The sequence below is a fragment of the Dermacentor andersoni genome, chromosome 2 (genome assembly GCF_023375885.2).
Source record: "Dermacentor andersoni chromosome 2, qqDerAnde1_hic_scaffold, whole genome shotgun sequence".
NCBI classification, from domain to species: domain Eukaryota; kingdom Metazoa; phylum Arthropoda; class Arachnida; order Ixodida; family Ixodidae; genus Dermacentor; species Dermacentor andersoni.
Genome location: NC_092815.1, coordinates 125812646 through 125825547, shown reverse-complemented (window position 1 = coordinate 125825547; position 12902 = coordinate 125812646). Strand labels below are relative to the sequence as shown.

The window sequence follows — 12902 nt, the reverse complement described above, 5'->3', positions numbered from 1 at the left end:
GCTAAACTGTCCGCCCAGCGCCGACGACGTCCTGCGGCTTGTGCTGTTCTCCGCACAGTGGTCTGCTGAGCCCGACGTTGCCTGGTTGCAGCAGCGCGCGTAGCTCTACGAGTCGCTTCTTCAGCAGCGGTTCGTTCCTTGCGAAGTGGCGCCATAACGCGTTGTGAAGCGGTAAGTTAGGTAGCGAGATTACGCGGCGCAGATGTCACGATGCAAGTGGAGATTCCAAAGCACTCAGTCCGCATAGACAGCAAGAACGGGCTGTCTAATACCGCGTTTAATACGGTTTAATAATACTTCTTGTTGGCTGTTTTCTACAGCGAAGCTGTGTATGGATTGGTTTTGGAAAAAATTGCGTGCCTCTATCGAGCCGTGTAGATCGAGAATTTATCTCCATACGTGGGCCGATACCGAAGATGGTGCCATAACGGGCCGACCCGCGGCGGAGGTGAAGCAACTTGCAAAAATAAATTTAATATCATAGTTCCAAATACAACCCGTATCAGATATTAAGCTGATAAGAACAGAAACCACACTTTGACCCACGTCGGCCATGCCTACGTTCGCACAGCCCTCTCATTTGTTGGCGTTCGAAGCGCTTGCGTATCTTCTCTCCTTCCGCTCTCCCGTGGTGACGGTTCCGTAAGCGTGAGGCCCGCCAGGACCGCGAGGCGTAAAGAAATGCGAACCGCCCGGGTGGCCCCGATCCCGCAAACTTGGAACATTTCACCGGAACAACGGCCAGGTTTCAGAGGGAGTTTGTGGGAAACCAATTTTTTGTGGCTCGTACGTGTTGTGCGTGACCGCTTGTGGTGACCTCACAACCATTACTGGACTGCAGGACGTCGACCAACGCACGATCGCCTTTAGGCTACGGTGAAGTATTGTGTGCCCTCTGAGTGCGGCCAGGTGCGTGTCTTTTCTACGTGCCGGGATTCGCTATAGTAAAATGTGTCGTGCCGCGTTTTGCAACAATACATGGGTGTGTATACCCCCCCCCCCTCCTTTGGGGCCTCATTATCTTCCTAGGCTCAACATCGTGGAGGAGCGACTATATAGTCGCGCCTCGCCTCCCATTTATGTGCATACGGCATTTTAAGAAAAGCAATAGACAGTTCGTCATTGGGGGGCCCATATACACAGCTTCGCTGGTCATCCACCTTTACAGACTGGAATGGCGCTGAATTTTTCTAAATGGCGATATGTCTTATTTTTCTCATTGTCCTTGCCGCACTACGGACGTGACATTTTACTCCCTTTCAAACGATGCATCGTCCCAACGTGAAAGTTAAGCGTGTGCGTGCACGAAACATTAAAACGTGAATCCCTTGGATAAGTATGGTTTTATATGGAATACTATATGTAAATCCAATGCAAAGTGAGCGCGTATCGACGCAACGCGGCGCGCCTGTAACATCGAGTGGCTTCTCGCGCGCTATAGGTAATAGATGCGACAGACACCGGACACCGGCGGCGGCGGACACCATCGCCAACCGAAACGGCTATTGGAATCAGCCCGTATCAGCCTACGCTGTAAAACGTGAAGGACGCTTAAACTTCGCCTTTAAGAGTGGAATGCGACGGCATTCAAAGATCCCCGACTGCTTCTCACGCTTGCCGGCAACTGCAGCTTATGTAAGCGTAATGTTCACCGGTAAACGCCGGCGGCGAACGCTATGGACGAAGGCGAGCTTTCTGCGAGAAACGCGGTCTCTTGCGTGGGCCGATCCCGGAGGCAGTGCACAGCCACGCCAGAAAAATGTCATTTTCAGGTTTCTGTTATTGTTTCGTACTTTTAATATTTCACTCTGAAAACATTCAACATAAAAGGCATGCGCTGCCGGTGCTTTGTTTGATGACACTCGTTTGTGGGCTGCCATTCTCACAATTCTGAGGAATGACTTTGTCAAGAATGTAAGACTAGGTATGAGCAACTTTAGCGATAGAACGGTTTGGCAATATAACCCGCATATATACTGCGTGTCATACAGCAAGGCGTGACTTAAATATGTACTTAAATATGTGCGGCGATTTTCGCTCACGCACAACTCCACCGACGCCATATTTTCTGCGACACAGGGCCCTTAAAGCTATCACGTTAAAATGTGTGCTTGTCCACGGCTGGGGTCGCTCGGCTGCCCACAGCCGTTCTGCGGCGCATGTCTCGCAAGAAACGTGTTTTCACCCGCCGTGGTTGCTCAGTGGCTATTGTGTAGGGCTGCTGAGCACGAGGTCGCGGGATCGAATCCCGGCCACGGCGGCCGCATTTCGATGGGGCGAAATGCGAAAACACCCGTGTTCTTAGATGTAGGTGCGCGTTAAAGAACCCCAGGTGGTCGAAATTTCCGCAGTCCTCCACTACGGCGTGCCTCATAATCAGAAAGTGGTTTTGGCACGTTAAACCCAATAATTTAAACGTGTTTTCAATTAGTTCAACGTAGAAGACACTCCTTTATAGATATACATTTTGCAGATAAAGGGAAATTCTCATCACGCTTCAAGCACATAAATTTATAATTTTTCATGTGTTATGCGGAGAAATTTATTTGTATATTTGTGATTACCTGTAGACGAAAACTCTTGAAAATCGGCGGGGTTATATTTTCCCACGCGCAACATGCGGCTCGGTTTTTTTTGCGCGCTCTATTTCTGTGGAGAAAGCCGGAAGCTGGACGAGGCAGCTGTTCGTAAACAGCAAAATGGTATCGCGAACGGATTCGAGCATTACCGATGCCAGTCATGTTTACAGTCGGGGACAAAAGTTTGTGGACAGCGCCCATAGAGAAAGCGCTGAGTTTCGTCATGGCCTATACATGAAACTTCCGACTGCGACAGGCCTCGCTCAAAAATTGTAGCGCGGCATTCATGTCCTAGTTGTACACACTGAATTCAATGAAATTATGGTGTTTTCGCACCCCACACGCGGTCCACAAGCTTTTGTCCTAGGCCGGATATATATATATATATATATATATATATATATATATATATATATATATATATATATATATATATATATATATATATATATATATATATATATATATATAACTATGCACACAGTGAACTGTTCCTGTATACCATTACAATCGCCTTAGTGGTATTGTGTGGTCGTCGTTCCTCGCAATATTCGTATTGTCTTTCATTAAAGTATTTCCTTTTCTTCTGAACAGAATTCCTCAATATCTCTGCTAATCATGTTGCCATATGCGGTGTCCAAATATCACTCCCTGCGACGGCTCCCACTCTGTAAAGCTCTTGCATTGTCCGCTAGTAGCAATATGTCGTGCGCATACATTAGTGCGGTGACCTTCTGTTGCACTATTTGTCCATTACGCGTGCATGACAATTCAAATCCTAATTGCCTATTTTCCACTTGTCTTGCTATGCCCTTAACATAAAGCATGAACAATGGAGACAGAGTGCATCCTTGCTTCAGTCAATCTTGGTGAATTCCCGCCACTTCATTACAATTTCGGCCTTCCTATAATTTTTACTCCAGTTGTGTGTATAATCTCCCTTATAATTTCCATGAAATCGTCATCCGCGCCTTCATGCTTGAGAATATCCCATAACAAGTCCCTGTCTACGTTGTCGTAAGCCCCCTTAATATCTAGAAATGCTATCCATAAAGGTATGTTCAGAGCTACTGGTAACTTTATGCACTGAGTTAGAACAAAAATATTATCTTCTGTCTACCCTGGTCTGAACCCATTCAGTTCCCCCCAATACGTCATTTGTTTCCGCCCATTTCGACTGTTCTAATTTGATGCCTTGCTTTTCCATTCCATATAGCACCGACGAGCAGCCGGGATATGACGATGATGATTGTGATGATGATGATGATTTATTTGCGTCTAATTTGAAACGTGGTGGGGGCAAATCGTCACCTAGCCTGCTTGAGTTACTACAATATGCTATAAGTGTTTTCGCTACTATAGCATTCTTGCGCACACCTCTTTATTCTTTTCTATCTACCTTGTGGCGCTGCCTATATATGCATGTAATGGATCCCGTCGTGTCAGTGTTTTCCCTACTTTCTTTCCGCCCATACTCAAAACGTCCCTTGCTCATCTCGACTGCTGACCGGTTGATACTTCCGTCTACTTTAAATCCAAGCACTTCTGCAAATTGTACGATACGTTCCATCTCGCTGGGTGAATCCCTTCGCATTCCGTTATAGAATATCCTGAGTAGTCTTCGTATTTTTCTACTGCAGCATAAACATGCTTAATTTAATTTCGAATATTGGCTCCGATATGTTTTTGTCCTTATGCAACCAGCTCTAGCATCAAAAAGCAAGGCACTTTCCTTCGTGTTATAGTACAGATTTTACCATCTAATTTCCTTTTTCTCGTTCTTGTAAATCTCCATGATCCTCTTCGTTGGCATTCTTTGTACCCAATTTGCTGTCTCTGTTTCCCTCCCTTTCTTTCTATTACTCCTGGTTGCCCACCTGGACTTTCAATTACCCTGTACTTGGTTGCCGGCGGGGATTTGATCTGGCACCCTCGGGCATTAGAAGTGCATAAATGAAGTGCATATAGGCGAAGCGTGATGACGATTTTTGTCCGGACACTACATAAACATTAAATAATGTTTAAATAATTATGCCACTCTTACCAAGACGTACCAGTACTCACGTACGGGGCAGAAACCTGGAGGCTTACGAAAATGGTTCCACTTAAATTGAGGACGACACAACGAGCTATGGAAAGAAGAATGATGGATGTAACGTTAAGGGATAAGAAAAGAGCAGATTGGGTGAGGGAACAAACGCGAGTTAATGACATCTTAGTTGAAATAAAAAAAAACAAATGGGCATGGGCAGGACGTGTAATGAGAAGGGAAGATAACCGATCATCATTAAGGGTTACAGACTGGATTCCAAGGTAAGGGAAGCGTAGCAGTTGGCGGCAGAAAGTTAGGGGGGCGGATGATATTAAGAAGTTTGGAGGAACAACATGGCCACAGTTAGTACATGACCGGGTTAGTTGGAGAAGTATGGGCGAGGCCTTTGCCCTGCAGTGGGCGTAACCAGGATGATGATGAAATAATTATAATGCATATGCTTTTCTCTGCTGTGCTCTAACAGCCTTACGGATTGTTCGATAGCGATCACGTGCGTTTGGAATATCCAGCGACAAAGCTGGCCTTCACAGTGTTTTGTTACTCAGTCAGGACAGCGCAATGGGATGTTTTCAACGCGAAGGGCGCTCGAGTGGGCTGCCTTTGTTTTTAGCGCCTCTTTCGCTTAGTGCGCCGATAAGCCGGTATCAGCCACGCGACGCGTGGTGCGTACTACACGCCCTGCACAGGGTGACCCGCTTACGGCATGCCTCCACCGCGCTGTTATCAGCTCCGAACGGCGTCACGTACTCCGCGGCGAGTCGCTTACGTCAAGCCGATCACGAGGCAAGGAATAGATGGAAGGTATTCGTAACGGACAATTCGAAGTAACGCATATATAACCCCCCCCCCCAATCAGAATGCCATGAAATGTATCAGCTTCGTCCGGGTCGTCTCTTTAACTCCACGAAATAAATTTCACGCACGCGACATTTATGATCAAGATTACATGAATCATTGATTTTGACCAATCAATAATTATATTGTTGCCCTTCGCACGCCAGGTCATATAATGCAGATCAAAGAGCAGATGAGCGCACGTAGATGTCCTGTAACCCACGGTCCTTTATTTTAAAAGTACGCAGGGTCAAATAAAACAGCATTATTTGCATATTGCTTCGTGCAGGTGAGGGTCTAGGATAGATACTTCAAGGGGGAAACGAAAAGGTAGAGGGGGAGGGCTCAGCGCAAAGTGCCTGTGCCACCGCACCTAGTCCCTGCCCACCTCCTCCGGGTCGGCTTCATTGCGTGTTTTTCAATGCATAAGCGATGTCAGAATGCAACGAAGCTATGACGATCACAAACAGCGAAGTTCTCGGCTATATACGCCTTGGCGGAAACATGCTACCAGAGTCAGATAACTGTTTTTACTGACGTCCAGATACCCGCTGCAATGAAAAAAAAAGATAAATGCTTTGATTATGAATTTATTGCAGCGATGACATATTGCATTTCGACACCGCAAACAGGATGCAGCCACTGTGAAGAGGGCTCCCGTGCTCAAAGCAGATACAAAGCCAACTGACGCGTTGAAATGGCACGAGAAACTCCGCCGTTATCTCTCCCACCAAGTTCATTTCGCGTGAGATTATTCGTATCGTGTAAAGAAGGCCTGCTTTTAGAGCTCGGCGTATCATCCGAAACTGTGCCGTACAACGAGATCAATTGATGGTTCCTTGATCTAGCCTAGTTTGTACAGCAAGTTTTATACCTGTAATGTTTCATGTAGGCACAAAGGATAATGCGAGGCATGCGATGCGGCACGAGTTCGAAAACAGATTTAAACCTCCTTTCTCAGCATTCAGTGGTTGTCTTCCCTGCAACTTTGTCGCGCTCAACAGAAAACCACTCTTTTCTTTGTTGTACTTGGTCTCACTAAATACATGCAGTGTAGTGAAACTTACGGTTCGCGTCAGCTATCAGCTGCGTGCCGCCGGTGCATGACCCGCCTGAAAGGAATTCTCGCCTATAAGCCGCTTTTCCTACCCTAGCGTGACCCTTCTATCATTCGTGCATTCATACGGGCAAGGAGAGGCAGATCTCTCTCTCTCTCTGTGTGTGTGTGTGTGTGTGTGTGTTTCTTTCTCTTTTCTTTTCTTTTTTCTTTTTTTAGCAGCGTAGCTGTTGATGGCAAAAGTTCCGTGCATTTTCTGAGCGTGCTGATCCCGGAGATATTGCAATACCGGGCCGACCCACGGCCGAGGTGAAGCATGCTTCATTAATTAATTAAATTAAGCATGCTTCAAAATTAATTAATTATCGAAATAAATCAATCAATATGTATTGTTTCAAATCGATGGGTATACTGGAATCGTTTGTGAACAGCACATGGACTCACGAGCAAGAGGCGTTGCCACATATGCAAAGGGCGCGAAATGTGTGTGCAACCGTAAGCCTTTGACTCGCAAGAGGACAATGCCACCGACTGTGGCGATTGTCTGCGCCGTACAAACGAAAGACGGAACTGTGATATCCACTATGTTTACGAGCATATGTCCAGGCACGTCCAAGTGTGATATCGACAAAGTGTGACCACACACTTTGTCGTGGGTTAGCCCTGTGATGAGTCTGATGTCACTACCGCTATGATCATCGTTGGAGACTTCAATGTGGACATTTGAGAACCAGACATGAAATGGTTCTAGAAGAGTGCTAGAAGAGTTCGGTTCGAAGTCCCACACCAATGCAGTTAAGCTACTCAACTACACAACAACGGTCGTGCATAGATTTCACTTTTGCCAAGATTCTGTCTAAGGTTGTACCGAACCAATGCAGTGTATATTAGTAATCACAAAGCTCTTGTCACTAGCATTACCAAATGATATATATATATATATATATATATATATATATATATATATATGCACCCTTGTCAGTGATGTCCTACAGCTTCGCTGGTCATCCACCATCACAGAGTGGAATGGCTCCTCATTTTTCTTTTTTTCTTTTAATATCGACCCCGCAGAGTGACATGATAATTTACAACAGTAGTCTAACAAACTCTAGCTTTATTATTTATTTTTTTACGCGAAGTTGTCAGGGAATTGAGGGGGGAGCAGGGGAGATGGGGGAGAATCCGCGATGGTAGTGTAACAGGGTAGCAGTGATTAAGCCACCATACAATGGTGTTCGTGTGGCGATGAAGACCCAAGTGCGACGCCGCGGTCGATATTAAATGTACATGGAAAACAATGTGTGACGTAGCCCGGAATTTACTTTGAAAAGTAATAATACATTATTATTATATGGAAACTACTTTGCGTATATATCATTAACGAAGAGACAATAATTGATATGCGCGTTCATTTTTTTTTTTAACGAGTAATTCGATGGTAACTCTTGTTTCTCACGTCTCGTTATACAGGCTCCATATTAGCCATGTAAGATAGGGTTTTGTACGGCTGCGGTAGCGAAAGTCGAAGCCGCGATGCAGCAACGCTGCCTGCGTGAGGAAGTCACTGAGAATTCACATTAAGATTTATTTATTGATGTTAATTATTATAAAATAAAGGTTACCTTGCGTATACGTCACTGGAATATGCAACTTCTCGCTGCTTTTCTGCTTATATTTTTATTTTTTTAACATCCCGTATCCATCTCTTATAATATCCAGAGAACATGCCACACTCTTAGCCATGAAATTAAATAATAAAAATCATGAGCCATTCCACTCTGTGAAGGTGGAGGACCAGCGAAGCTGTGTAGCACGCGACAAAGAGGTGACACAGAATTTTGAACAAAGGTACGAACACATTATATTGTCTTGATCGCTGGTCATTGTGGCGAAAGGTACTCTCTGACAGTTATTTTAATACGTCCGCGTTCATTCGTGTTATACATTCGTTATATACATTCGTGTTTTCATTTCGCGTATGTTGATTTGAGACCGAAATCAGCGCACCGACTAGCAGTGGGACAGTGCCGTTAGCGCCTTCGCAGAGGGAAGGGCAGTATGGGAACGCTGGCATGATGAGCGGCAATGGAGCCAGCTGTGGAAGACGACGACGACGATGAACGCGCGAGCAGTTGCAAGAGCGCGTTCGCGCGTAGGCGCGCCAACGAACCAGCTGTTGTAAAGACGACGACGAACGCGCAAGCAGTGGCACGAGCCATTGCTAATGATAATAGCTTTTGCTTTCACAGATTTGTTGACGGACACGAAAAATGCACTGAATCCTAGCCATAAACAGCTTCGCTGTAAAAAGCACAATGCGTGTAATATTAAAAGCCCTAGACTCTGAGTGCACTAATGGGATTTCTCCGCCAATGCAGTACTTTCGCCGTTTAACAAGTGCACCGGACCACTGTTGTACTTTGAGTGCTTCGGCCGTCATGTTTGTTTTAAGACAAACTTCCTGCATTCAAATATGCCGTAGCTAGAACACCTTCTACAACAAATGTTCGAATTATCCGCCACCGCTCAAAACTTGCGTCGTGGCCCCCGAGATTGTGCATTGCGTGAGCTCCTAAATTTCGGAGGCCGTGCTTGCGCCGTAGCAGTTGTTCAGATACCCACTAGATGGCGCGAGCGCACCAAGGGCGCCGGGCGCCACTTTACGGGGAATTTGCGCATTCGTCAACCCAACATGGCTGACCTTGTGTGGTGGTGCGTTCCATATCGGCCGTCAACTATGACGTTTTTCCTCTAGGTTTACCGGGAAGAAAACAATCTCATGAGTTTCGGAACGTAGGTCGAGCGACGCTAAATGTAAGTAGACGCACAGGCTATACATACTGTTGCTGACTGCATGGAATGCTTGCGTCAATTCATGACCGGCCGCTGCGCTCATTACGGTTTTCTACGTCGCTCTTTTACCGCCCCGTTACGGAATAGGTTTCCCTTGCTTTCCGGCATTTCGTCGTCATTAGCGAAATAAGTGGCGTCATTGCTGACATAAAGTGGTGTGCTTGTGAGTACACTTTGTATGTTTCGGTACTGCGTCAAAAGATCTGGCACGGTAGCAATTAATCGAAGCGTATCACCCATTTGGTGTTTCCTTGCGATTATAAACGAACGTTGTTATGTTTACTGCTTGAAATCAGTGTCTTGGCAACGGCTTATTCCTTGACGCACATTTTGCCAAGGCTGTGAAGCTTACAAAGCAGGAGACACTCTGACGCTTTCGTGTTACCTAATTCGCGTTCGTCTTTTCGCCGCCTGTCTTTCATTCATTGCGTATATGGTTTCGTGCTATTTGATCGACGCTGGCCGTGAAATCCTCCCAGCGCTGTCGATCAATTGTACCGCTCGTTAACTTTGTTCCGTGCTACCACCACAACACTTTCATAGCATTTTCTTTTACATGTGGTTGCATTAAATCTTATGAATGCGGCATCCGAAGCTGCCTCGGCAGTAGGTTTCGAATGTGCGCAACACCGTAACGTCACAATCCGACCATACTAATGAACTTCCCCTGTTAGAGAAATTATTTTCAGCTCCGGTGAAATGTGATATTTTTTTTTTTAAAGCCAGCAGTGGAGGTAGCTAGCGATATTAAAAGAGAAAAGAACGATAAGTAATTCGGTCACGATGTACTCCTGAGTACGCGACATGTTTCTGCTATGTGTTTCGAGTAGTTCCGAGAAAAACGGACAGTAAGCTGCGGGTAAATTGAGCCCTCTGCTTACTCAATGTGGCTCCATTTCACTCCAGTGGGCAGGTCTTGCTAGACACAACCTCTTTAATAAAAGCACTGCCACGTTCGGCGGAATGTTGGCGTGCCGCGCTTTCCGTCAGCGATGCTGAAGGAATAGTTTTTCCTTGCTCGTAATGTGTGCAGCCAATAATTGACTTATGCATAAACTTTGAGCCGGTGATCCGGTTCTTTCTACGAAAAAGAAGAAAAAGAAGACATGAGTTATCTACAGGAAGTCGATATTATGATATTAAGTCTGCTTTCTTTCTGTGGGATCTGTAGTATCATGTATATTTGACACATTTATTTACAGTCTGTGATAATCTGTTACAGAATGAAGTGAGCAGTACCATTTTTGCATCCTAAATTATTCTAGTTGGGATTTATTTTATAACAGGGTCAGTCAATATGTCTGCTTGCTTTTGTGAAGTGGTTTTGTATGCACATCTCTACTTTGTATTTTATGTGGCAGTCAACATCGCTCAGGTTTAATTTGACAAAGTCGCTGATTGTGCACAGAGTGCTTCACTTGACTCACCTAACCCCTTTTCTTCTTCATGCTTGTGCTACCAAGAAGAAGAAACATTATGGCCATAATTACGCTAGCACAAGCCATCTAGTAATGTTGTTGTCAGATTTAAGCTTTTTTTTTCCGATTAGACTGCTCTCCTAGGTATGAGATGAATTCAAGATTAACAAATAATGTGCTTGTGTTCCAGATGTCGCTGGGAGCCTTAGGCTGGGTGGGGTTGGCCATAGTTCTTTTCTGGTCATCATTTGGATTTTGGGCCTGCCTTTTACTACCGCTCTGCATTTTCATAACCATTTTAGGGTGAGTATCCACTCTCACATAACGGTGTGTCTCAATGGCACGAGCAGTTTAACTGTTTGATTTGACTGTTAGGGGAGTAGCACTTGCACATACCATACAGTTTATGTTCGTTGTGCTCCATGCACCAGCAAGTTTGTTGTGCCTTGTGGGGTCTTGTCCCACAGTGACATGTGAGCATTTGTAGGATGCAGTTGCTTGTAGGATGCTAAAAGAAAACAAAATTCATGTACTGCCATAGCCGGTGCACTCACTGTATGACGGCGTGTTAACATGGCATGGAAACTTTGCAGTTCTGTAGGCTTAATGACTTTAACACCACTGTGAAGAGCAGGTCAATGAACACGTTCAAATCGACCAGTGTCTTGTTTTGACCGGCAGTTCTGTTTTCACTTTTGTCACAAGGGAGCCCCTCTCATCACCACTGTGTCACGCATAAATCTGGCACCCCTATAAATGAAGAATCGCTCTATAGTTGGCAATGCACTACAGAATAACCCATGCATTCCTTTGTTTAGGAATTTATGTAAAATTAATATATATGTACTATATTAAGGTGAAAAAGGAATTACGTAGTAATGTAAATAAATAAATAAATGTCCACTTTTGCATGTTAGAAAAATGAGAACTCGTAAAACATTTAACAAATAAAAGTAATTTTTGTTGTAGAGGGTAGCTATTCCACTAATAGCATCAATAGCTAGACTTCTTAAACCTCTGTGACAGAACTGTCATTGCAAAAATGTGTGAAGTCTCTTTTACCGTGGTGTTAAGTAATTTATTCAAAAAATTACACTATTCTGTTTTCGTTTTCTTTCTCGGTCTCTCTGCCTGTTTACAATTTCCTTTAAATTTGATGCATGCCTCCACATGTACTAGATCTGACAGCTTGTTGGAGCATGGACTGGCTCATTTTACGAATTATATTGACAGGACATCTGGGACAAAGTCACCTAAGTGCAGATAAACCACAGGAGCTAGGGTAGTGCCATGTCTAAATCACTATACATGTCAAAGACGAGAAGAAAGGGGGTTAATCGAGGGGCCCAGTTTTTATTAGTCATATTATAAGAAGCCAACGAACAGTGACACCGAGGACAACATATGGGAAATTACTTGTGCTCAATAAATGAAAATAAAGAAACAATAAATAAATGTAAATGAGAGTGGATGAAAAACAACTTGCCGCAGGTGGGGAATGATCCCACAACCTTCGCATTCAGCGTGCGATGCTCTACCAATTGAGCTACCACGGCACCGTTTCCCCATCCACTTTCTTGGGTATTTATGTGATCTAGTAGAACCCTGGGAATGTTAGCCAGCGCCACCACTCGCAGACCTTGGCGGCGTATGTGGAGTATCCTTTCTGCTGCAGGCATTACGAGAATGTGATCTTTTTGGGTGAAGCCAACCAGTCACTAAACCCACACATGATACCTTAAGGCATCAATATTGCAGGATTCGAGACCCTCGTTATGTAATAAACGAGAAGAAAGGGGGTTAACCGAGAGCATCGCATGCGAAATCCGAAGGTTGTGGGATCATTCCCCACCTGCAGCAAGTTGTTTTTTCATCCACTTTCATTTCCATTTATTTATCGTTTCTTTATTTTCATTTATTAAGCACAAGTAATTTCCCCTATGTTGTCCTTGGTGTCAGTGTTTGTTGGCTTCTTATGATATGACTAATAAAAATCGGGCGCCTCAGTTAACCCCCTTTCTTCTCGTTTATTACATAACGAGGGTCTTGAATCTGGCAACATTGATGCCTTCAGGTAGCATGTGTGGGTTTATTGACCGGTTGCCTTC

General features: G+C 44.7%; 1 protein-coding gene, 1 non-coding gene and 1 pseudogene across 2 annotated transcripts in view; 1 reads left to right on the top strand and 2 right to left on the bottom strand.

Moving 5' to 3' along the window:
• Nucleotides 1-394: 394 nt before the first annotated feature.
• LOC126541418 (U2 spliceosomal RNA) lies at nucleotides 395-555 on the bottom strand (annotated as a pseudogene).
• An 8665-nt stretch (nucleotides 556-9220) lies between these two features.
• The window catches only part of LOC126541154 (sorting nexin-13-like), a 57571-nt gene continuing 53889 nt past the window's right edge, over nucleotides 9221-12902 (top strand). Inside the window, exons 1-2 of the mRNA XM_050187835.2 lie at nucleotides 9221-9337; nucleotides 10985-11097. Coding sequence (XP_050043792.1) covers nucleotides 10985-11097 — 113 coding nt within the window. The 5' untranslated portion in view covers nucleotides 9221-9337. The remainder of the gene's footprint in view (nucleotides 9338-10984; nucleotides 11098-12902) is intronic.
• TRNAQ-CUG (transfer RNA glutamine (anticodon CUG)) lies at nucleotides 12278-12350 on the bottom strand. Its single transcript has one exon. It is a non-coding gene; the product is annotated as a tRNA-Gln (tRNA).